This window comes from Bacillus rossius, chromosome 15, assembly GCF_032445375.1.
Source record: "Bacillus rossius redtenbacheri isolate Brsri chromosome 15, Brsri_v3, whole genome shotgun sequence".
Classification (NCBI taxonomy): Eukaryota; Metazoa; Arthropoda; class Insecta; order Phasmatodea; family Bacillidae; genus Bacillus; species Bacillus rossius.
Genome location: NC_086342.1, coordinates 5099356 through 5124570, shown reverse-complemented (window position 1 = coordinate 5124570; position 25215 = coordinate 5099356). Strand labels below are relative to the sequence as shown.

Below are 25215 nucleotides of genomic sequence, written 5' to 3'. Positions count from 1 at the left end.
TTGACAAAAAAAATGGGGTGCGGACATTATGAGGTGAAGTCCGAAAAAAAAATTTTTTCCTCAAAATTTTACATTTTGTGTAGAGTAAAAAAATTGTTCTCCCATAATTAGTTTACTAGCAGAGCGCTGGTGACTGGCAACCCTCCGCATCGGACGTGAGAAATGTGACAGGTGACAAGATAATTGGGTGCCGGCGATTAGTGGAAGACGCCACTCATTTTTTTTTCTTCTCTCACTCGCGTGTTCGCTCTTACGTTCAGAAGCCGCAGCCAGCCTACACAAAATAAACGCCTTGCGTGAAAAGATATTTTTTTAATCTTTCATTGAGATGGCCACTGACGGCACGGGGCAGATGTCTAATGTCTGCATTAGCCGGCGCCGACGAGCCTCCCTCCCTGTCCCTTGCCCACTGTGTGTATAAAAAAACCGTGCGCATGTACCCCCACCACTTCTCCGCTACCTCCCCTACTTTGTGACGTAGTGTGAGTTGACGTGTACTGGCTTGTGCTATACATAGCCCATCCCCTTACAACTCACGTGACTTGCAATGACGGATCAGATAATTTCTCTAACTGCCGACTGCCTTTTGCTGGCGACAGGCGACATGAAGCTGTGTCTGTTCCGGAGCACGACCCAGTGCCAATACTCGCGATTAATTAATACAATTAACAACATTGTGCGTACACTACAATTACACATTACATTCTTCCTTCAGCTTAGGTACGCGAGCTGACTGGCAGCTTGGTGGCAACAACAACATGTTGCCCCTAAAGACCAGTACCAACCAAACACAATGCGGACAAAAGGTCCAAGCTCCCAAATTGCTTAGTAGAATTTTTCTATCTGTCCAACTCTTCTTCCAGGACCATCCTTCTTTTCCTGTACTCAACCTGCCTGTTATTAATGCATGATATTTTTGCATCCCGCATGAAAGTGCCCAGGGTTTTCCCTCTGTCTATGGAGGTTTTACCTGGGCCCAACTTATCTAGTAATTAGTCTAGAGTTAAGATAGGGGAGTTAGTCATGGCGCCAATTGAGGCCATGGCTGGCCAATCCCCGAGAAAAGCACACGATGCATGCCTCCCTTTCTGCATGGCTTAAACCCAGCATGATTAGGCGTAAGGGCTTCGGCCTGGGACGCACCTAGAGTCTTCCCTAACCCAGACCCCTCCCAAACAAAATACACTTAGTTTTAGTTAGGTTAGGAAAAAAAAAATTTACTTGCGTGACGGCGCAGACAGCTGCGCAGTGGAGTGCGAGTTTCTGAGTCCGGAAGGTTTCACCACGTTACAAAACCGTCTCAGCGACCGCTCCGGAGAAATGAACAACTCAAGGTCAAAGCATTGTTGACAGCGTCTGTAATTTTCCATCCCGTTACTGTGCCTTTCAGGGGTGGCCAAGGTTGCTTTGTCTGGTGCGGACTTTATGCGGATTTAAAAAAATTCCATTTCAAGTGTTTAAAAAGAAATGTGCGGACATTATGCGATTAAATATTGTATTTACCTCATTTGCAGTCGCTTCTCAAGGAAATATTTAAACCTTTAAGGTAACTCATATTATGCATTACTCATGCTCTGTTTTTTACCTTTCTGCTTATACATTAAATGCTTAACTGTATATGCATATTGCTTGTTCATTCTTAGTACCATCAGGAAGTATCCATTTTTTTCCTTCTTAAAACCAAACTTATTCCTTTTACACCTTTTAGGGACGTAATCTTGCAAAATGGTAAAATTTATTATCATCATCACCTACTTTATTAGTTTCCGATATACAATTTTTAAAAATAAATCACAATTTTTTTTAAATAAATCATATTTAACCCCGTAAAGGACAAATTAATGTTGAACAATGTAGAAATTGCAATCTGTAACCTACATGCATGTTATTCTTTTTTAGTTTAATACCTCTAATTCTATTTTTTTTTTGTTAATTTATTTATTTATTTATTTAAAAAAGACCATACTTAACTCTATTATACCACTTTTGGGTTCAATTTCAAAAATAGTAAAATTGTGATTTCATGTTTTGGTACATTTTTTGGAGCTAAAACTAATTAGTATTTACAAACCATATGTACTCCCCTTCAATTGGGTGGAATTCCATAATTATAAAAAGTTAAGTTTTAAAGTTAGCTAAACATCATACTAACAAAAGCAGTTTCATTAAAATCCATCAAGTAGTTTTCGATTGATGCCGTAACAAACGTAAAATTTAAAAATAAAAAAAATTGTTTTGGAGTTCTAAATTACGTAAATAACCATTTCCAATACATAGTTGTTTCATAATTTGATCCAACGTGCAAACTTTTTACCTAGATCAGTTTTATTATACACGTTTAGATACTGGGTCAACTTTATATTTAACTATTACATTTTGGTTTTGTACTACGTATTTCTTAGATTTCCATTTGGTAGCATTATTCAACACAAATTATATGAGTCGTTAATAATGTGACCTGCATTAGTCATTTTTTGTATGTGATAGTCCTCGACATTCAGAAACTTAAAAAAAATAACATTTAAAAAAATTTGTAAATTTTTATTTACATAATTTAATACATAGTATTTACATTACTTAACTAATCAGACACTTCACTGACATCAGATATTTTGGAAACATACACACAGAATAAAAAGAAACTATTTCACAGCATTTACAAATTAAAAGAGTGTACACAATGTATTTAATACACTTTAAAATAAAATTTAAAAAAAAACCTGATAACTTAAGAGTTTTAACATGTCCCACTATAATCTCCAACCAAGTTTATAAAGGTATAATTAAATTCACGTTGAAAAGAACTTACGTTAGTTTGTTTGCACAGCCATCCCAACGTGTATCGTCTGCTGTTCAAACGGCTTGCATCACAGCCACTTACCGACTTACCGACTGTAATTAACATAGCCTGAGGCTACTCACGTGTAGTGAAACACATTTAAGGAACAAACAAATAATGCGGATGTTCTCAACTTGCATCAGTCATTCAAACAACTTGTCCTGCACAGAATAACTTAAGTGTGATGTGGCAGTTTTGGTTTGTGTTTTTCTTTACAACCCAATGTGTTAAACCTGGTAAGATTTACAGAGTGCCACTGCAATCGAAAGGAATATGTACATACTAATAGCCAGTTTTAGACAAAGACATAAGATAGGATTTCTAAACTTATACACACAGCATTAGCTTGTGAAAAACAATATTAGATAACAAATATGAATGATGACAAGGTAATTCCATGCTGGTAGCTTAAAGGTAAAAAATGCTAGCTTTGATTGCAATTTTTCAACATTAATCAATGTTACTTGAGTAGAAAACTCACTTAATATATATTATTATTTTTTTTTTCCCCTGACACTTAATTTGGCTTCTGCGAATACTATATTTTTCATTTGAATCAATTTTGAATATCCACAAATATCTATTATTTTCCTAACCAAATTTTAACATACAGTGTAATTTTTTTCACACTTCACAGGAGTCCAAGAAAAACTGATCCAAAATACAGTAAAATAAAAACGAGAGTACTATACGTGTAACCATTACAAATGTCAAATATCAAATTATTCATTAATAAATATCAAATATTTTCTGAGTACTTGCAGACCCCTACATTTAATGTTCTGAAGAATTGTGATTCAATGATTGTTCCTACTGTCTGCAAACACTTTACAAAGTGCGAGTTGTTACTACACACGCAAGTCTTCTTGAGCCCTCAGCCCCACAGCATCAGACCGACACACCGACAGAACGACAGACTGACAGACCGACAGATCGACAGACTGACAGACCCGGGGAAACTTCATCAACCTGTGCTGTCGAGCTGAAGATGATGTGTGTTGACAGCACAAACGACAAAGTGCCACTCTGAATAAACTGAATGGCTTTCAGAACTGTCTACTTGAACATGTTTGTGATAAAGAGTTTCTCAGGAGAGAAAAGTATATCAACAGTTACAAAAGAGTTCAAATTTGAGTAATAAAAGAATTAGTGATGGGTCAAATCCCAATTTCCTTGAATCCAAGTCACAAATTTGAACCCAAGGAGTACCTTGAATAATCCCCTCAAATCCGAATCTAGGTGTCAAGGGTAAAAAATAAAATAATGCACAATAAATGAAAAATATTAACTTTTGTATTGAAAAATTATATCCTTGAAATTTTTGTTTTACAAACTATGTTTCCAGAATTGATACATACAGTATTTTATTTAAATATTACATGTTAAATTACAATATTTTTTGGGAATTGTAACAGGTTAGGTAAGAAAGAAAAACTGACATAGTAAACATCAGAGGTAATCAATGTTCAATTTTTTAATTTACTTTATCTACTGTAATATTTTTCGTTGAATGTTTTTGTATATCGAACCCTTTGAAGACTAAGAATTTAATGGGATTTTAAGATTTGATTGAACCATCCCCAATACAAATTTTTTTTATATTGCAATAATAGCAAAGCAAACACTTTAACCTGCATAAATAAAACCTTGGCTCTCTCTCTCTCTCTCTCTCTCTCTCTCTCTCTCTCTCTCTCTCTCTCTCTCTCTCTCTCTCTCTCTCTCTCTCTCTCTCTCTCTCTCTCTCCTCTCTCTCTCTCTCTCTCTATATATATATATATATATATATATATATATAAAGCTATCACTGACGCAAATTAAAAGTTTTGTATTTACAGCATATTACACCACAAACATACATTACTGGAATGAATACAACTGGTATAAACTACCTGTGTGTGTACCTTACAGTATAAAATCATCTTTAAAAAACTTTGAAGTAATCAGGCATTCATTCTGGTGTACAATAGTTCTCAATTTACACTTGGTTTAATCAATAATTAATAAAGCCATTATTTGTTCTGGTTCACACATATTCAGCCAACATTTGTTCTGAGGAATTGTTATAAATACTGCATGTATTTAGGTGCAGTGCTCATGAAAACAGAGCAGTACAGCTTGCAAACTGATGTATTAATTCAAAGAAATGTACTTTCAATACAAGAATACACTATTAAAATTTTAAAAAAAATATTGTGTATTGTAATTTCCAAAAGTAGACTCTATTAACTAAGCTTTGATTAATTAAGGTTACAATTATCTGAGCCAACTAAAATGCCATTACCAGCGAGGACTGTTGAAACAGTTGCCCGAGGACCTAGAAATGATCTGTTATCGAAAGCCTCAAAATAAATTAACCTCAAAGATGACATTTACTGGTGGGGCGAATCACCGAGTCGTTTGAAAGAATTTATACTAAAGATAAGCTGGAAAAAACAGCAACCCGAACAATGATGCCTCTAGGCCAGCTGAAAACCGAAACGGTTTTCTGATTCTACCCGTGTTATCCAAAGGTTTTGCTTATCAGAGGTTACCGCGGTCCACATAAACTCAGTTAATCAAGACTACTGTAATAAAATACATATGTGAAATCCCGTTTAAAAGTACTTTTATCTTGTGCCAAAATTAATTCAACAAACTAAATTTCAGAATAATAAACAAACTGAATCCAAGATTACATTATGTTTACAAAAACTTTTTTTTTTGGGAGATGGGAATCCAACCAAAATTTCCAAGTGAAATACAATAATTTGCAAGCTGTTGGATATGAACAGATTATTTTCTTCCTTTAATCACTTTGCATCATCGTACATTCCACACAAGGGTTTCTGACACAATTAATATAAATATTTGTACCCGGGCATGAGTTAAGAGAGACAATGTGCAATACAAATGGTCCCTACTTCGGAATGGTGAGGAATATTGAGAAGTTTTTGATAAATCTTTCTAGTATTTAAAAAAAAATCTCTATTTCACACACACAAACACACACATCACAAACCATGTCAATTTGAGTCAACAGGAAAAGAAGCAATGAATTCGTAACATTTTGAAACTCAACCAAATGCAATACAAGGTAGTCGCTCATGCGTTAACATATCATGCACTCAATAATATTAACATTTCTGGCAGTTCTGATCACTCTTAACGTTCAACAGTGCTACATTATCATTATTTTATTATTACAGCGCTCAATAATGTGACCAAAGTTAATCTTAAAATTATTGCCTACGGCTGACTACTGCCAATATACCTACATGTGCATTATAAGACTGAATATAATTCTCACTGCAATGTAAATTTTTATAAACACTTCTTTACACTTTTGTCATGGATGGTAAGATGTTTTTTTAGTAAAACTATTTCGGAATGCGCTTGTATGTAACCTCCTGAGTAAGTGTTACCTATTTGGACCAAAATAAACTTGAGAATAAATATTTTATACTAATATACGTAAATATGTATCACAAGGACATTATATATCACAAAGACATTATATACATTCTTGGATTTATAAAAAAAAAAAATCTTCATATCAAGTCACTAGCATACGCCTACGGAAGTTTTGTTTCTTCCTCGGTATCGTGCTCCAAACATTACAACAGTAAAGTCACTATAAGATGTGAAGTGCAAGAAATGTACGAATACACATTCAAACACTGAGTATACATCAAACCGGAATTCGTGTCCCGAAACTACGTCGTTACGTAAAGAAGGTTAAGAAACGTATACCTACAATTACCCTTCCCCCATCTCCACCTTCCCTTGCCGCTATCCAAATTCAATTTGCTAATACTTTTACGTCACCCCTTATGTTTCTCGGAAACAAGTCCCACGCGTACAAAAGTATTGCTTGTGCTTCGCAAATCTCGAGCACAAAGCTGCCAGTGCACCAGTTCTTCGTGAAATCGCCGATACACCACCACACAAACGTCAAGTCGTCGCAACGCAGAGAGTTACGTCACACTGCGTCGCGCCTCTCTAACGGAGAGTTCGCTCCTCGCCTCTTGACGACGACAAGACGCGCAAACACTGAAGCCGTCCCGCTCGATGTGAGAAAAATGATCAACAAGCAAACTGTGCAACAAACCATCGTCGACGCTGCCATGCTGCATCACCTCTTTCGCCAACATTGACCTGAAACTAGAAGTTACAGCGCGTGATGAGACTGGGTGCTAAATGTACATCCATTAACTATAATCCTACAACATCGCTCATCACTGACTCACTGACTCTGTAACGCCAAAGAGATATGTATACCTTGGAGACAGGCGTATCATGTACCACAAATGTTAGCCTACTCCATAGAGATGTGATACAATATAAAATGGAAGTGAAACAATAGAGTAACATTTGAAACTACATAAGTGGATCACACCTTAGTTATTAAATTAAAGTGTTTGTTACATTCATAATTTTTCAATGAGCACCATACAAATAACTATTCTTATAATTACTAAAAAGGTTCGTATCTCAGAAAGTTTAGTTCTAATCGAAAAACTGTGAAACTTTTTCCTTTTTTTTTTTCTTTCGAAATATAAGTATGTGTCACGGGGAAGCTTTTGTTTATATTTTTAATTTTGCACTTATGCATATGCAAGGGCAACAAATAGAAATTGGCAAACATTTATCATCTAAGATTTAATAAGAGATGCACAATAAGAAAAATTAAAATATATTTTACTGGTTTATTCACTTTAGTACAAACTTTTGTCCATATAACGACATTCCTTGAATTTCAAACATTAAAATATTAATTTTTTTCATGATTTGACTTAAGTTTTGGTTCAATTCTGCCTAATTCCTCCATTTAACTTGTGTTTCGCTGCTGTATATGGTGTATTAACTTACAAATTTCGGAGTTATGTGGTGGGTTGACAGGCTTTACAGTGTTATTTCGGTTTTATCGCAGTTCACCATATAATCTTGCCCTTGCAACAGCTCTTTGAAAGCTATTTGTCTTTAGACAGATTTAATTAATCAATACCATTTTACAAATGTTTGATGGCCCTGCCAGACTGCCAGTTTAACACTTTCTAGACTGAACGAAAGTACTGTATTTGCTCGCGTAAAGGCCCGCCCACGTATACGCCCACCTTCCTTGTTTAGTAAACATTTTTGAGAAAAAATTTAAAAACATGTTTTTCTGGCTTTATTTGAGTGCAGGGCAGCTTGGCATACATCAAACAGCAAACCATGTATTCTGAGCGACGGGAGGTGATTTTGTAAGTGGCAGTGATACAGAGACTGGTATTACCTCAAAAAAAAAGAAAAATCTATTTTTCCTCCAAATTCGCGTATAGGCTACCTCCCGTTTTTTGGAGTCGAAAATTTGGAGGAAAAAAATTAGGGGCCTTTACGCGAGTAAATACGGTACTAAGCGAGAATAATTTTGTTGGAATATGGAATGCACTGCCACACACAGATACTTACAGACAATAAATTAAGTTAAAAATTCTTCCTATTTCCTCCGTGTTTAAACGGTGGCCGGGCGGTAGTAGGGGTTGGCGCCCCTGATGGGCAGCGGGTGCCCCTCGGTGTTGAACACCCACTGGTCGAGGGAGACCAGGTCGTCGTCGCTGAACAGCAGGTACAGGTACTGCGTGCGGAGAGCAAACACACACCAGGGGTCAGCACACGACGGCACTTCCCGCTTCCACATTCTCACACACAGATGCTGCCTGCTTCTCCAACATGGCCATAACAGACGCTCACTAACAAGTGCGATGGAAAAAATACAACAAAAACAGGTTTTCAATCACATCTGTTCATAATGTAAGCCGGTATTTATTACAAACGTATTTAAGTCAGAATTATTTACACAGCATCAGATTCATATAAAATTACTTAACTACAGAAAAATCCATGGTTTGTTTAGCTTATTACAGAAATTTATTATCAACATATTTTGCAACTATTTAGGTGAGTTGCTTTGCCTGTTCTCGCTGTCTTGTAAAAGAGAAAATCCTCCACTTACAATGTGCGCATTTAGCTTAACTATGTTCTTTAAATGAATCATGCAACAGGGAATTTTTATTTAATACAATTTCTTGGACATACGCCACTGCAGTCGTTAGCCCACTGGTTTCGTCTGTGCTGTTATTATTATTTTCATGACTAAATTCCTTTCAAGGAATCCTTGAGCAATCTGATATTTATTTAAGTTTGAATGTGTTTGTCTGCACTGTCATCATTGAGTTGTCAATAACACCTGTTTATGTTCATAGTTGGGTTTATCTGTTTGACATTAGATGATTTAGGCTAGTTCTATGTAAGTTTATGTTTTCATTTTATTCTTATTTTGCATTCATGAATTTTGTCCCATGAAAAACAGTGAAAAACTGCAATGACGTATGTCCACACTCCAAGGCACGCTTGCATCAGTTTACGCTAGGCCAAACTCAAATTCAAGTCGACCGTGCTCTCCGGCACACAATGTCTCGCAGCTCACCTTGAGTGTCTCCGCTAGGAAGAAACTCTGCTGCACGTCGTCCTTTGGTGTGTCTTCCAGGTACACGTTCTTGAGCCCCGAGTAACCTCCCGACACGCGGCAGTACTTCTCCAGGGCCTGCAACATGCCAGACACATATCTAACACTTTCAACACTACCAAATTATGAACTGTTTAATGCATGAATCACATTTTTGCCTACCATTTTTTTTGTTTCACTTAAAAAACTCCTTTGTAAATATATGTTTAATATTTTGTAAGTATATTCTTTACATAATTAGAAAGCTTGAATTTTTTTCCAGCCATATATTACAAAAAAATATTTCAAGACAAGCACCTGCCCGTTTAATGTGTGTGTGCCAACTGACAGACTCAAACACTGCACTCACATCAGGACTGAGAATTGTCCTGACAATATTAAACTGCTTGCTGAATAATTATGTACTTAGATTATAAAACTTAAATTTCTTTACAGTAAAAAGATGAAGTGCTATTGTATCATACATTTTTAAAGTTATCACAAAATAATAGGTCTAACCCCAATTTTCCCCTGCTCCTAATCTTGAATTTAATCGCAAAGAGTACCGAAGTTGAGCCTTCGACTCCAAACATAGGTCTTAAGGATCAAAAATGAAATAAACAATATGAACCATGGCGTCGAATAATTCAACTCTTCAAAGTTCATTTACGAACTAAGTTTTCCAAACCAAAACACATTGTAATTTAGATTACATAATTAGGTACAAATTGGTGAATGGTTTTCGATGGCAATGTTACGTACTTTGATGACCATCAAATAGTTACTTTACATTTAGCTCGTCTACTGCAGTTTGCGGTTTTAGCTTGATTTAAAAGTAAACTCTTGTTACTACTCTTAATGGTGTGGTGTAGTTATTCCACGATTGTTTACCAAGACAAAGCATCAACATAGGAAGATGATGACTGAGAGGTTTAAGGTTTAAAATGAACTTGTAACAGTTGTTTCGAGACACCATGAGTGCGGACCGGTAGAGGCACATACCTGCACCGCCTCCCAGCCCCACTCGCGGTACTTGGGGTCCTTGGTGAGCCGCCACAGCACGAAGTACGACTCGAAGGTCTCCGGCCGCAGGATGTAGTACTTCTCGTTGCTCTTGAGGCTCTTGGCCTCGACGGCGTCGGTGAAGCGGAACACCTCGGGCGCCAGCTTGGTGGCCGTGCGGTCGTACGCCTCGTGGCAGGTGTTGGTGACGCGCTGCGCCACGTCCATGTGGTGGTCCGTGCTGTCGCCGCGCTGCGTGCTCGCGCCCAGGCCGAGCAGGCCGCCTGCACACACGGCACGGCTCCACTCTCACGGCTCCGTCTTAGCCTCCGTCTTTACCGTCTTAGAACAGTACATTGTCTTTATTCGTGATAAACAAACTTTAAGAAAAATATATCCAACCGACTTCAAAAAAAAATTCCCTACACTAAAAAGCGAAAAATAAAAAAATACAGATTTAATCCAAAATACAATACACGTAATAAAGTAGCTTGGCTTCTGGGTTGTAGCAGTGTCCTTGGCGGATAATTCACCGACGTTTCGGTCGACATTTGCAGTCGCCATCATCAGGGAGCAGTTACCTACTGTAGGTAGCTGCTCCCTGATTATCCGCCAAGGACACGGCTATAACCCAGAAGCCAAGCTACTTCAGACACAATGGCCGTGAAAGCCTGCGCACATTATTAAATGCACTTAATACTTTTCATTTATTTTCGTCTTATTTTGTTTAGTGCACAGTATTATAATTACTTATTAATCAATCTATCTACGTTTATGATTTATTTATACAATTACAAAATGACAATTCTTGTCCAAAAGTTATTACCTGTAGGTAATTATAATAAAATATAATTGTTGGTATGTGCCACCTACTGATCGGTTTGAAGTTGGTGCCAAGCCAAATAGGTAGTAGGTAGACAGACCAAGTCCGCTCCCGACACATCGCAAGTCTCTTGGTGGGTGTGAGCGTAAGCGTGTATGGCAGTCTTGTCATTGTTTTTATTTTCATACATCTCAAAGTTATATGTTGTATTGACATGCTTTGGAATGTTACTTTGGTTTTATTGCAAATCACCATATAACATTATCCCTACCCGTACATGAGTAGAGCAGTAATGGCAAACTTAAGTCTTTTCAAGTGAAACTTACCTGCTTAATCCATATTAATATTATGTCACTTTTTAAAGCTTTCTTTTGTCGTACATGTCCTGTGTAGTAACTAATAAATCAAATATGTGACACGTGATAAGGTAATGCAAAATAACTCTTAAAAAAATATTATTTCATTAATACAAAAAAATATTTTTTGAACATTACAGTGATAATACTGTGGCTTCTAAGCACTGTCTCTGACAACTTAATTCTGTAAACATGCAAACAAAGACTTTTAATGTACGATAGTTTACCCGATCATATTTTTTAGTTGAAAGATTCTTAAAGCAGGCCAACAAAATGACTGACTTGAGAGTATAAAATTATTATTACATTTTGATACTTAAAACTCAGTCTCACACCATGTTGGTTTTCATTATCCTTTCATCACTATTACTTAAGGATGTTTCCAAGTAATTTATCACGACAGATCTCTTGCACTTTGTGTTATCAAAAAAAATTGTCATCAGACATTTAAGAAGTTATTTACGATCTGTCAAATATCACTGAATTAACCACGATTATGAACACTTTAATTTACAGCTATTATTTACCAATATTATACAACACTTTGTAAACATGTGATGGCTAAACTTTGCAAAGAAACATAAAATGTGAGAGAGCAGTTGTGATGAATTTACAGTAACAGCCCTTAATTAAGAGAAACGTCAAGAAATTAAATAAACAATATGGCATTTGGCATCGAGCTGTAACTAAGAATACACGCTTTGACTACAATTTTCAGACAGTTAATTTTTTTTCCCCTAGTGTAACTATTATTAGTTTTTAAGTTCCCAAATGATGTCATCAATTACTCAATTACTAACTAAATTTGCACATACTATATTAACATTTATAAGAAAATTATTTGTTGTAGACAGTCTAAATTGAACTGTTGTAATATATCATTGAAACTGGAGCATTCTTTTGTGGACTTCCTGTATAAAACTCTACATCAGTGTCTATGACTAAGTAATACGGTCTCAACCATTATAAATGTAAAATATCTCAGAGATGAAATGTTTCAATGGAACCATCAAAGAACTCGTCTCAAGCCGCGGGTAATGTACTGAACGCAGTGTCGACTCCAGCGGAACACCGCAGCTACAAGCCTCGGAAGACGACGGGCTGCGCACCTGAGAAGCACGCGAGATGCCCCATCTTGTGCTCCAGCCGGTCGAACTTCATGTCGGAGATGTAGGTGAGTCCGCCGGGGGAGACGCGCATCATGTGCTTCAGGATGTTGTCGATGGCCTCGTCGTACATCTGCCGCGCCTCCGTGTCCGTCTTGCCGGACTGCAGCCACGCCTTCAGCAGGTACTCGTAGAAGCTGTCCCCGAGCCCGCCGATGGAGATGTGATCTGCGGGCGCGAACACGCACCATAAAGACAGCGGGAAAAAAATTTCACGCAGCTAACACCATGCACAAATCACTTGCCAATCATGCTCAAAAGCTAGAGACCGGAAAAATTTGCGGGTTCAATGAACTTCAGGATGGACTCCAATATCCTCTACACTCTCGGGCAAATGCCAACTATACATTGGCTGCTGACTTGCGAGTCGTCTCGACTGGGTAACCTCTATGAATGAGGGTCTCTAATTGGCCCTCAGTCCTCCAGATTAACAGTGAACCAATGGCAGAAGCCGCACTAAGGTATAATTATTTGAATTTTAGCATAACGCGAAATGAACCCGCGAATTTTTCAGGTCTCTATCAGTAGCTCATCAATAATACTGATGCTGACGTACTCGACACAATACAAATGAAACTAACAGAATTCATATTCAAAAAAATAAATAATTCTATTTAATGTAGATTTAAATTCCCCTTTAGGTTCAATTTCACTTAGAAGAAAATTTTAGACGCAATATTTATATACAATTGTTATAATTATAACATTAACCGTCCTTAAATTTTTGAAACTACTGGCATTAAAATTCCCTCATTTAATAACTGTAAGCCTCCTTTATTACATACCAAAAGACAGAATAACAATACTCTATTGACTTATTTCCGATTCCAACAAGTACGAAAGTTTTTCACTGCGAACTAGAAAGAAGGTTAAGATTTAAAAAATTTGGTGTTTTGCTAATATATACATATTACATTTATTTTGTGCTATATTCATACAAATATTATTTCCAAATGCCTGTTGGCTTTAACTCAGTTGGAAACACTTGATTATCTGGTTGTGTTTGACTGTTGTAACACCAGCCTTAAATAATTCTTGTGTCAGTTTTATTTATTTTTGTGTTATTTAGTATTTGTTCATTATGCATTGTTGTTATTGTCTTTATTTTATATTTATTTATTACTTATGTCATCTTTTTTAACCATTTATGGTATAGAAAGGTTGTACTGGGACTGTGTGTTTGTACCTATTCTATAGTTTGAATTTTTTTTGTTTTTATTTTTAAATGTGTGCACACTACTAAAGTCTTAGGACTGTTTGTGTGCGTGTTAAATAAACTTATTTTAAATAAACTTAAATTTATAAATAAAAAAATAAAAAACAGTATTCATTAAAACAATCCAGAAAATTATGTCAATGTCACTTTAAAATAAAAGAACCATAAGTTAAGGTGAAAAGTCTCTATGGTTCAGCACGTACCGTAGTCCCGCAAATCAAGCTGCTCTAGTTCACACCAGGGTGCACTACTGCAGTTTAGCCCAGTGTGAAGCTTTGACTAAGCGAATGAATCAAAGCTCTGTTTAATATTTGATTTTACTCTGATTTATGTAATAATCATTTTGAATACCTACACACGCAGTTAAGGGAGAGGATTTATGATTTGTGAGTTTAGTGATTTTTACATTTTTTTTAAAAGTCTAGATTTTAGCCTCTCTCTCAGCAATGGGTGTGTGTGGGACGTTCGTCAGCTTTGATCTCGGTGGTAGAGATCAAGGCCGTAACATTGTGTTGTTCATGTTTTGCTTGAACAAAGAGGGAAATTAAAAAAAAAAAAATATGAGGTTTTTCATTTATTTTTATGAATAATCAATATTAATATTATGCAGGGTTATTTTATAATTAATTTTACTGAATGATGTTATATATAGTGCTTATTTGGTTAATCAATGAGTTAATTCGAACATTACAAATGTTTAATAACTTTTTTTTACTTCAATCTTATACCTATTTTATATATATAAAAAAAAGGTAATACAGGGTCTCCAAGAACAATATTCACAATAATTTGACTTAATGAATATTTTGCATCTAGTATCATTGCAACTAGCCTACTGCTTTTTTCGTTCACTCAGACTTTATCACTTCTGTAAGCGTTTCCTGGCTCCCAACAGCTTACATTTCATGTTTTACATTTTCACATTGAGTAGTCCTCTTTAAACTTTTTATAAACTATATTAACGTTTGATAAGCCATCAAATATCACCGATCCATCAAGACTATGGTCCCAAACAAGCATGATTAAAGCCTTTTTAATACACCAGATTTATACGGTTTCCCACAGAATGGCCTAAATAAAGAATTTCCATTATGTGTAAGACCTTAGCCAAGTCTGCAAAGCATCCCAACACAAAATTACAGTGTACAACTTGAAATTAGCTTGTGCACACGATTCACAACACCGCTAATTGAACATACAGCACCACCATGGCTACATTTGAATGACGCAAAACCATACCCTCCTTTAATCACAATTAAAAAAAAAAAAAATCAAAACTATATACACTAGCATAGTTAACATATAGATATATCATTTCAATTAATGGCTTTACATCTCACTTGATCTAAACTGAGGGTTTAAGGTCCCTCCTTCGGATTGTAACTTGCATTCCGTTTTCCACTTCATGAGCTTTTGGATCTGACACTGTCTGCAAGTTGTATAATTTATTCAAAATATAAGATACAACAAAAAAAAATTATCAACATTAAAGTTTAGTGTTGGCTGGGGACAAGATTTTGTGGTCTTACTTTTGGGTCAATTTCATTTTCGAAACAGGAGTTTCGGTGTTATTATTTTATTTTCATATATTGTCTTTAATCATAAAAAAATGTATTAACAAATGTGAAACAAAAATATTTCGTATATATTTTATCAAATTTTTTCACTTTTTTGGCTGACGTATGATACACTAATACGATAAAAATCATTAGTAATAAGCATGTTTAGAAAAGAACTACACAGAAAAATAGAAGTAAATTAGCAAAGTTTTTTAGTTTGAAAAATGTGCCAATGTCATCAATGTAAAAACGTGTTAGCATACTGAGAAGAGATGCAAGATCAAACAACGTAACAGTATTTTTTTTCCAATTCATATAGTTTATACATAGTGGAAAAAAATACATGCTAAATATATAGTATTCAATTTACGATAATTGATACCATTTATGCAATATGACTTAAGTTTTGTTAAATTTCTGATTGATTTAATGTTTTTAGTCATATTTCGGTGCTAAATGGTGAATGAACTTGCATTTCAGGGTCAATAATGTTTGTTTTATTGACAAACTTATCAGTGTTATTTCATTTTCATCACAATCCACCATAAAATCTCATCTCTAGTCATAGCATTTCAATGCTGTTTTGCTGCAATTTTTACAGATTTTTTTGATCATGCAAGTATTGAAAATTTCATGTGTTGTTTATTCTTGTATCATATATAGAATACATGTTATCTGCTATTTGAACAAAACCCTGGCAAATATTCGTAACTGAAAAAAATTTGCTAGAATAAATTGCATGATTATCACTCACTAGAAGCTAGTTTTAAGTGTGTTTTAACAGCTGGGATATAGAATAATGCAACGTTTTTTTGTAAAGATCTGTGAGAGTGAAGGAGCCTTCCAGCTACGCGAAACTGATCACTGCAAGCTGCAGTGGCGGATCCAAGGGAGGGGCACCAGGGGCAAGTGTTTCCCCCCCCCCCCCCAAAAAAAAAAAAAAACAGTTGTCTGCTACATTAATATTGCCGACAAAAATTATTGTTTCTGAAACCAATAAAATATTTTAATATAGTTAATTAATTTCTTGTAGAATCATAAAATCTGGTGGTTGGATGTTATGTGTAGTGTGAGCAGATTAAATACAAATTTAGTAATTTTAAGACATTTTTTTCTCTGGCTATTCTGAAATCCTATAGTGCCCCCTCCGAGGTGAACCTCTGGATCCGCCACTGGCAAGCTGGGACTCACGCTGCCCCCATTTGCCGGTCTTGGGGTGGAGGTAGTTGGGGTACAGCCCGTTGGGCTTGTCCATGTTCTTCAGCACCCGGCGGATGTGGTCCACCTTGGCGCGGTACACCGGGTTGCCGGTGACGTCAGACAGGTACGAGAACTCCAGGTGCAGCGTCCCGAACTCCGACAGTATGCTGCAGGCCCCGCTCGCCCAGCCGTAGTTCTTGCTCGACTGGGGCACACCACGCCACCGTCCGACTCGAGGACTACAGGCCCGGGTCGGGGCGGAACACACATGATCCCCGAAGTTTCCAACAGACATCGCACTCGCGTCGCCATCTTGAGGCAGTGGCGTAGCTAAGGTGACTGGCGCCCCTGGCCAGATTTCAAAATGGCGTCCCTGGCCAGACTTCAAAATGGCACCTCTGGCCAGACTTCCAAATGGCACCCCTGGCCAGACTTCAAAATGGCACCCCTGGACAGACTTCAAAATGGCACCCCTGGACAGACTTCGAAATGGCGCCCCTGGCCAGACTTCAAAATGGCACCCCTGGCCAGACTTCAAAATGGCGCCCCTGGCCAGACTTCAAAATGGCACTCCTGGCCAGACTTCAAAATGGCACCCCTGGCCAGACTTCAAAATGGCGCCCCTGGCCAGACTTCAAAATGGCGCTCCTGGCCAGACTTCAAAATGGCGCCCCCTCTTGGATTAAAACAGAGGGGGAAACGTTCAGTAACCGCGAAACCGTCACAGCAGTGTCCCCCCTGCTCCGGCGCCCCTGGCGGGGGCCATCCCTGCCATCCGCCTGCTACGCCACTGTCTTTAAGGCTCCGACTCAATGCCGAGTTGATTAATTTTTTTAATTAAATAGCTCTGCTGCATTTGCTGTTGGGTCACAAATTTTTCTTACCAGATATTTACTGAACGTTAATCTATAGCTACAAAGGGGTCCCTATGGCGATCATAACTATGAACATGTGCATGACATTTTTACTTGTTATCTGTTGATGGAAATTTAATGCAAAACATATAAATCCACATGATATCAGGCCTGGGGCTATATATCTCAGGTCTTGCAAAATGGTGACCGTGAAAATGTCAAAACTATGATTTATGGGAAATTTTCTGCATATTTTGAAATTTTCTGCTTATTGTATGCATATAGGCCAAAATATGGGCAGTGTACAATATACAAGCACACTATCCAGAGATGACTTGAGAATCCTACAGATTTGCGCCACTGTATCATGATACATTTACATTGAATATCTTCAAATAAAAGTAATGACAAGAAAATGAAACAGCCAGCACGGTATGTGAGTCTTAAGGGTGGTAGTTGCCTGCTGAGGGTTGTGTAGTTTCTCTGCACTCATATATAGGGGAATTACACAATCGCAGAATTCAACTGCTACCCTGATTAAGTCTGCTATGTTGACCGAAACGTCGGAGACCATTACCCAACCGTTATGCTGATAAGACCTATCAATTCAACGCATGCAATGCTTTACAGGACCGCTGATCAGCAGAAAATGACTGTCTAGTAACTTTCAAAATCTTTTTGTAACTATTAAAATAGCCAGACAAGCAGATTTAGCTAAGGCCAACTTGGAGTTTTATAATTTAATCTTAGAAAAAAAAAGGTTTTACTTTGTTCACATACATTCAAATCAATGCATAGTGAAAACCACTTTTATTAAAATAAAAATGGTTTAAGGTTTTGAATCAAGCGACATATTTGTGGTTTGAATTTAGCTAAGATATGTATGACTCCATACAGTTTCTATGCTCATGAAATTTTCATAACGTTATTGACAAAGTAAAAAAAATGACACAAAGTATAGTGCACACACTATCACATAAATCATACTTTTTTTTTATAACAAAGTACAAAATTCATTTTCAAGCATCTAATGATGTTATGTATTTTCTTTTACTATTGGGAAAGTAAAACTTTAAATTCACCAGAATGTTCTGCAGTGAGATGTTCAAGATAATGGGATGATGAAAATTGTTGTGGGCTTCAAACCATCTAGCTACTGAATTGGCGTTCATAAATTTAGCAGTGCACACGATTGGGGTGAGGACTGTCACCAAAATGGTTTGATCCTCACCACACAGGTGTCATGGTCTCAGTGCACATGGTCAGAAAGTTAAACAAAAAAAAGACTTGTTTCAATTAGTACTGGATTTCACATTGCTTAGGATAAGCAAGGTGAGAAGTGATAATTAGCTCAACTTCTGTTCCACAGGACCCAGTTAGAATCTTGATCCATCCATCTGGAACTCTTTTTGTTCTGTGGTTTCTCGACATCACTAGGCAAATGCCGGGAAGGTTTCCTAAAATAAGCCATGGCCCAATTCTGTCCCAACAACTCTGGCTTGTTTTAAGTGTTTTCTCTGCTAATAATGGACTCTAAATTCCACTAGATGTCAGGTCCAAACAAAACAATTAAAAGTACTAAGACTGTATGGCTTGGCTGAGTCACTGCCACTTACGTGGTAAAAGAAAGGCGTGTTAATGATCCCATTGACACGAGATAAAGGTGCCTCCACACCTTCTTTCAATTAGCCATTGTGCTGCCTGTGAGCAATGGCATATTATTTTTAATAACTTTGGTTTTCAAGACTTACCAATGCATTCAACACAAACGAACACATGCAACTAAAGTCCGCGGGACTGGGAATTATGGCAGAGAACCATCCTAACAACTACCTGTGGGGTGATCTAGGGAAACAATGGGGGAACTACAATCAATATGACTAGGCCAAGATTCAAAATACCTGGTCCAACCAGCTTGCGTGTCCCCACAACTTGACACACACGCCTCGTCGAGTTTGGAAGCTTCTGACGCTGACGTGTCCGAGTGGATGTGTAAGTCTCGTCGTTGTTGAGGTGCTCGTGTACAGTTGTTGGACGTGTCCATTTCGACGTGTCTGTGGTGAGGAATCTGTATATACGTGTCTGTCTCTAGGAGTCTCCATGGACCTGTCTGTGTCGAGGAATCTGCATGGTCGTGTCTTTCTCTAGGAGTCTATGGACGTGTCTTTCTCTAGGAGTCTATGGACATGTCTTTCTCTAGGAGTCTATAGACATGTCTTTCTCTAGGAGTCTATAGACATGTCTTTCTCTAGGAGTCTCCATGGACGTGTCTGTGTCGAGGAGTCTCCATGGGCGTGTCTGTCTCGAAGAGTCTATGGACATGTCTGTGTCAGGTTGTTTCGAGATTACTGGAACTCAGGGGGAACCTTACAAATTATGCCACACGCAGATCCATTTACAGTTATGGCCACACAATCGTTTACGTAGAGTTGTATAGTGGAACCGTCTGGACGGGTGGAGGATAGGGCGCTCACCCCGGTCTTGAGGTTGACGAGCGAGTACGGGATGCCGGTCTGCGTCTGGAAGGCGGGCAGCAGCTTGTCCGTCACCTGCGCCGCCTTGTCGCGGAACATGACGTCCCCGGTGAGCGCGTAGCACGTCAGCAGGCCGCCCACGAACCTGATCGTCACCTCGAACAGCGACAGGTCGGACGCCTGCGACCACACACACACGCGGGTCGTTACCACAACGCCGAAATACCACAGCGCCGAACGTACAATAACGCCGAATGCCAAATTGACCGCAACGCCGACAGCTAGAAAACTGCTGTGTACCACAACGCCGAAATACAGTAACGCCGAAAAATGTTGCTGCGGGGAAGACGGGGGGGGGGGGGGGGGGGGCACAGGAGCAAAATGAAAAACAACTGAATGAATTTGTGTGCTAACCTTACTTAACCTAACCTTTGTGGCAGTCCTGCAATGACATTTTTCGGGGTTAATGTGTTTCGGCATTGTGGTACACTGCAGTTCTCTAGCTGTCGGCGTTGCGGTCAATCTGGCATTTCGGCGTTATGGTTTTCGGCGTTGTGGTGCGTCCCCGCACACCGCTCACATCAGGCGACGCACTGCACTTCTGCTCGCCACACGCCGAGACACAGCTTGTGATCCCTTTTTCTGCAGTCGTGAAATGCCAGCACAAATAATTTAGTTTTAAATATAAACAAAAACGAGAAATTTCTGAAACACAATTACTTAAATTTAAAAAAAAAAAGTAATTTTACAGACATGATTAGTTCAGAATTTAAGGAATGGCATATCGAGTATAATGCCAAACTGTTTTACTTTGGTAAAATGCACATCTGCAGGCGTGTGCTCAAAGTGTATTATTTGCAACTGAAACTGAGATTATGATTTTCAACACTCATACTTTGCGGCTGTGCAGTTTTTTTTAAGTTTTAAAATAAAATATTAAATAAAAAAAATTTAACATGGTGGTTTGGTTGTTCCGCATTGGAAAACAGATAATATGAAACGTTCATGGTGATTATTTTTCCAGCAACGAACTACAAAAAAAAATATGGGGGCGGGGTTTGTCTGTAAAGTCGGTTTACGGACGATAATTTTACGTGATTAACGTCATAAGAAAAGAGTGATGAAAAATTGCATACTTTTTTTAACGGTGGTTGGCCGCTTCTTGCACGCTCGGCTCAGAGACGGAACGTGACAATGAGTCAGGTTGGCGGTGGACGTGGAAGGAGAGCTCACATCAAGGTAGCCAACGTTATCTTCCGGAGAGTTAAGGGAAAGTTGAGAACTCTGAGGTGGTCAGGTTGGCGGTGGACATGGAAGGAGAGTTAACGGAGAGTTAAGGGAAAGTTGAGGACTGTGAGGTGGCCAGGTTGGCGGTGGACATGGAATGAGAGTTAACGGAGAGTTAAGGGAAAGTTGAGGACTGTGAGGTGGCCAGGTTGGCGGTGGACATGGAATGAGAGTTAATGGAGAGTTAAGGGAAAGTTGAGGACAGTGAGGTGGTCAGGTTGGCGGTGGACATGGAAGGAGAGTTAACGGAAAGTTAAGGGAAAGTTGAGGACTCCGAGGTGGTCAGGTTGGCGGTGGACATGGAATGAGAGTTAACGGTGAGTTAAGGGAAAGTTGAGGACTGTGAGGTGGCCAGGTTGACGGTGGACATGGAATGAGAGTTAACGGAGAGTTAAGGGAAAGTTGAGGACTGTGAGGTGGCCAGGTTGGCGGTGGACATGGAAGGAGAGTTAACGGAGAGTTAAGGGAAAGTTGAGGACTGTGAGGTGGCCAGGTTGACGGTGGACATGGAATGAGAGTTAACGGAGAGTTAAGGGAAAGTTGAGGACTGTGAGGTGGCCAGGTTGGCGGTGGACATGGAATGAGAGTTAACGGAAAGTTAAGGGAAAGTTGAGGACTGTGAGGTGGTCAGGTTGGCGGTGGACATGGAATGAGAGTTAACGGAGAGTTAAGGGAAAGTTGAGGACTCCGAGGTGGTCAGGTTGGCGGTGGACATGGAAGGAGAGTTAACGGAGAATTATGGGAAAGTTGAGGGCTCCGAGGTGGTCAGGTTGGCGGTGGACATGGAATGAGAGTTAACGGAGAGTTAAGGGAAAGTTGAGGACTGTGAGGTGGTCAGGTTGGCGGTGGACATGGAATGAGAGTTAAAGGAGAGTTAAGGGAAAGTTGAGGACTCCGAGGTGGTCAGGTTGGCGGTGGACATGGAATGAGAGTTAACGGAAAGTTAAGGGAAAGTTGAGGACTCCGAGGTGGTCAGGTTGGCGGTGGACATGGAAGGAGAGTTAACGGAGAGTTAAGGGAAATTTGAGGACTGTGAGGTGGCCAGGTTGACGGTGGACATGGAATGAGAGTTAACGGAGAGTTAAGGGAAAGTTGAGGACTGTGAGGTGGCCAGGTTGGCGGTGGACATGGAATGAGAGTTAACGGAGAGTTAAGGGAAAGTTGAGGACTGTGAGGTGGTCAGGTTGGCGGTGGACATGGAATGAGAGTTAACGGAGAGTTAAGGGAAAGTTGAGGACTCCGGGGTGGTCAGGTTGGCGGTGGACATGGAAGGAGAGTTAACGGAGAATTATGGGAAAGTTGAGGACTCCGAGGTGGTCAGGTTGGCGGTGGACATGGAATGAGAGTTAACGGAAAGTTAAGGGAAAGTTGAGGACTGTGAGGTGGTCAGGTTGGCGGTGGACATGGAATGAGAGTTAAAGGAGAGTTAAGGGAAAGTTGAGGCCTGTGAGGTGGTCAGGTTGGCGGTGGACATGGAATGAGAGTTAACTGAGAGTTAAGGGAAAGTTGAGGACTGTGAGGTGGTCAGGTTGGCGGTGGACATGGAATGAGAGTTAACAGAGAGTTAAGGGAAAGTTGAGGACTGTGAGGTGGTCAGGTTGGCGGTGGACATGGAATGAGAGTTAACGGAGAGTTAAGGGAAAGTTGAGGACTGTGAGGTGGCCAGGTTGACGGTGGACATGGAATGAGAGTTAACGGAGAGTTAAGGGAAAGTTGAGGACTGTGAGGTGGTCAGGTTGGCGGTGGACATGGAATGAGAGTTAACGGAGAGTTAAGGGAAAGTTGAGGACTCCGAGGTGGTCAGGTTGGCGGTGGACATGGAAGGAGAGTTAACGGAGAATTGTGGGAAAGTTGAGGACTCCGAGGTGGTCAGGTTGGCGGTGGACATGGAATGAGAGTTAACGGTGAGTTAAGGGAAAGTTGAGGACTGTGAGGTGGTCAGGTTGGCGGTGGACATGGAATGAGAGTTAAAGGAGAGTTAAGGGAAAGTTGAGGCCTGTGAGGTGGTCAGGTTGGCGGTGGACATGGAAGGAGAGTTAACGGAGAGTTAAGGGAAAGTTGAGGACTCCGAGGTGGTCAGGTTGGCGGTGGACACGGAAGGAGAGTTAACGGAGAGTTAAGGGACAGTTGAGGACTGTGAGGTGGTCAGGTTGGCGGTGGACATGGAAGGAGAGTTAACGGAGAGTTAAGGGAAAGTTGAGGACTCCGAGGTGGTCAGGTTGGCGGTGGACATGGAAGGAGAGTTAACGGAGAGTTAAGGGAAAGTTGAGGACTGTGAGGTGGTGAGGTCGGCTCACCAGGTTATCGAAGCGCAGGTTCTCCTCGATCCAGTCGCGGCCCTGCTTGAACTCGTCCATGAGCCCCATGATGTAGAGCGTGTCCAGGCCGTCCACGATGGTGGCGCCCAGCGACTGCGAGCCGAAGATGCTGGCGCTGTGGCCGCGCTTGCTGATTGGCCGCAGCTCGTTCTTGCCCCAGGCGTAGCGCACGTAGTTGTCCCACGCGTGCTTCATCATCTGCAGGGGCACCAACCCCCACGCTACCACGACCCGCCAGTCTTCGCCAAGCATTCCCACAACAGCAGCACGTCACAGGGGTTTTCCCCCTTTTCTTTTACGATTGAAAATTAAGAATTTAGACTTAAGACTTAGTCGTGTACTTACCATATGACTCTATGTAAACTAGTGGAATGGTTTATGATTGTCGTGTGTGAATTTTGACGGGTCGTGTGCGAACCATATGATGACTTAAGACTTAACAGAAATGGTTATATTTTATATTTTTCGTTAAGACTTAAGGGAAGCGACCAATCACAACAAACCGGAACCTTTCAACCGGAAGTTTATGTCTTATTATTGGACCAAGCGAGGCAGTATTTTGGGTTAGAATTCGTATATTTGTCATTTGTAATCATCATCCATTTCGAAAAATAGATATCCCATTTGTCAATAACCTATTTCAAACCTGCTTCTCCGTTTCGAACAATGGCCGACCATGTGTTTTGTGCTGTGATTGGTTAGAATTAACGACTTCTATGTCAATCATAAACTGGGAAATGTAGTTTTGACTTAATCGTGTGCTCGATGTTAAGTTATAATTCTTAAGGAAATTAATCGTAAACCCGGCTTTAGCCTCACGGCCCTGCCGCCCCGGGGCCCCCACGTGCGTGGATGCGGATCACGCCGCATGCGCAACCAGGAAGGGCGTTAGAGCTTTGGCTATACACAGGGGCTGAGGAACCCATCCCAGCTTGTGTACCACCATCGGCCCCCTACCCCACGACCCGTCAGTCTTCGCCAAGCATTCCCACAACAGCGCGCAAGTGAAGTGGCTCGGCTTCCGGGCTGCAGCCGTGTCCTTGGCGAATAATTCACCAACGTTTATGGTCGACGTTGCAGTCGCCATCATCAGGGAGCAGTCACCTACTGGGTGACTGCTCCCTGATGATGGCGACTGCAATGTCGACCAGAAACGTCGGGTGAGTTATTCGCCAAGGACACGGCTACAACCCAGAGGCCAAAGCTACTTCAGACAACGGCCGTGAAAGCCTGCGAACATTATTAGCACACGAGCGGTTGATAAGGCGTACACCATCAAGTTAACCATCTCAAACATTTACGCAGTAACAATTATAAATAAAGTGAGAACTTTTTGTATGAAATAACGTGGTTATTATATTATCTGCCTAAGATAATTTCATTCATAATTCAAAATTCAGAAATTTTTTTCCTCTAGAATTTGTACACCCTAAAGTTTTTTTTTATTTTTGCAGCTTACTAGCAACGTTAACCCCCCCCCCCCTTCCCCCCCGGTGCCCGACAAATTTTATTTTGCTGCTACCGCCGCCGCTTCTATTGGTCGCACGCAGCAACGTAAACGGAAGAGCCGTTGTAGAAGACCTTTCACAGCGGTATCATTTCTGTCGTGGAATAAATAATAAAATATATCCATCGTGATGAGGTAGTATATTAAA

At 39.7% G+C, this 25215-nt stretch overlaps 1 protein-coding gene across 4 annotated transcripts in view; it reads right to left on the bottom strand.

The window, feature by feature from the left end:
* Positions 1–2526: 2526 nt before the first annotated feature.
* Positions 2527–25215, bottom strand: part of LOC134539201 (mannosyl-oligosaccharide alpha-1,2-mannosidase IA-like) — an 86574-nt gene continuing 63885 nt past the window's right edge. For all 4 annotated transcript variants that reach the window (XM_063380979.1, XM_063380981.1, XM_063380982.1 and 1 more), the window contains 8 exons: positions 23540–23758; positions 19956–20135; positions 16619–16832; positions 12596–12820; positions 10308–10591; positions 9288–9404; positions 8270–8435; positions 2527–6979 (listed from right to left, as the gene is read on the bottom strand). In XM_063380979.1, coding sequence (XP_063237049.1) covers positions 8313–8435; positions 9288–9404; positions 10308–10591; positions 12596–12820; positions 16619–16832; positions 19956–20135; positions 23540–23758 — 1362 coding nt within the window. In that variant the 3' untranslated portion in view covers positions 2527–6979; positions 8270–8312. The remainder of the gene's footprint in view (positions 6980–8269; positions 8436–9287; positions 9405–10307; positions 10592–12595; positions 12821–16618; positions 16833–19955; positions 20136–23539; positions 23759–25215) is intronic.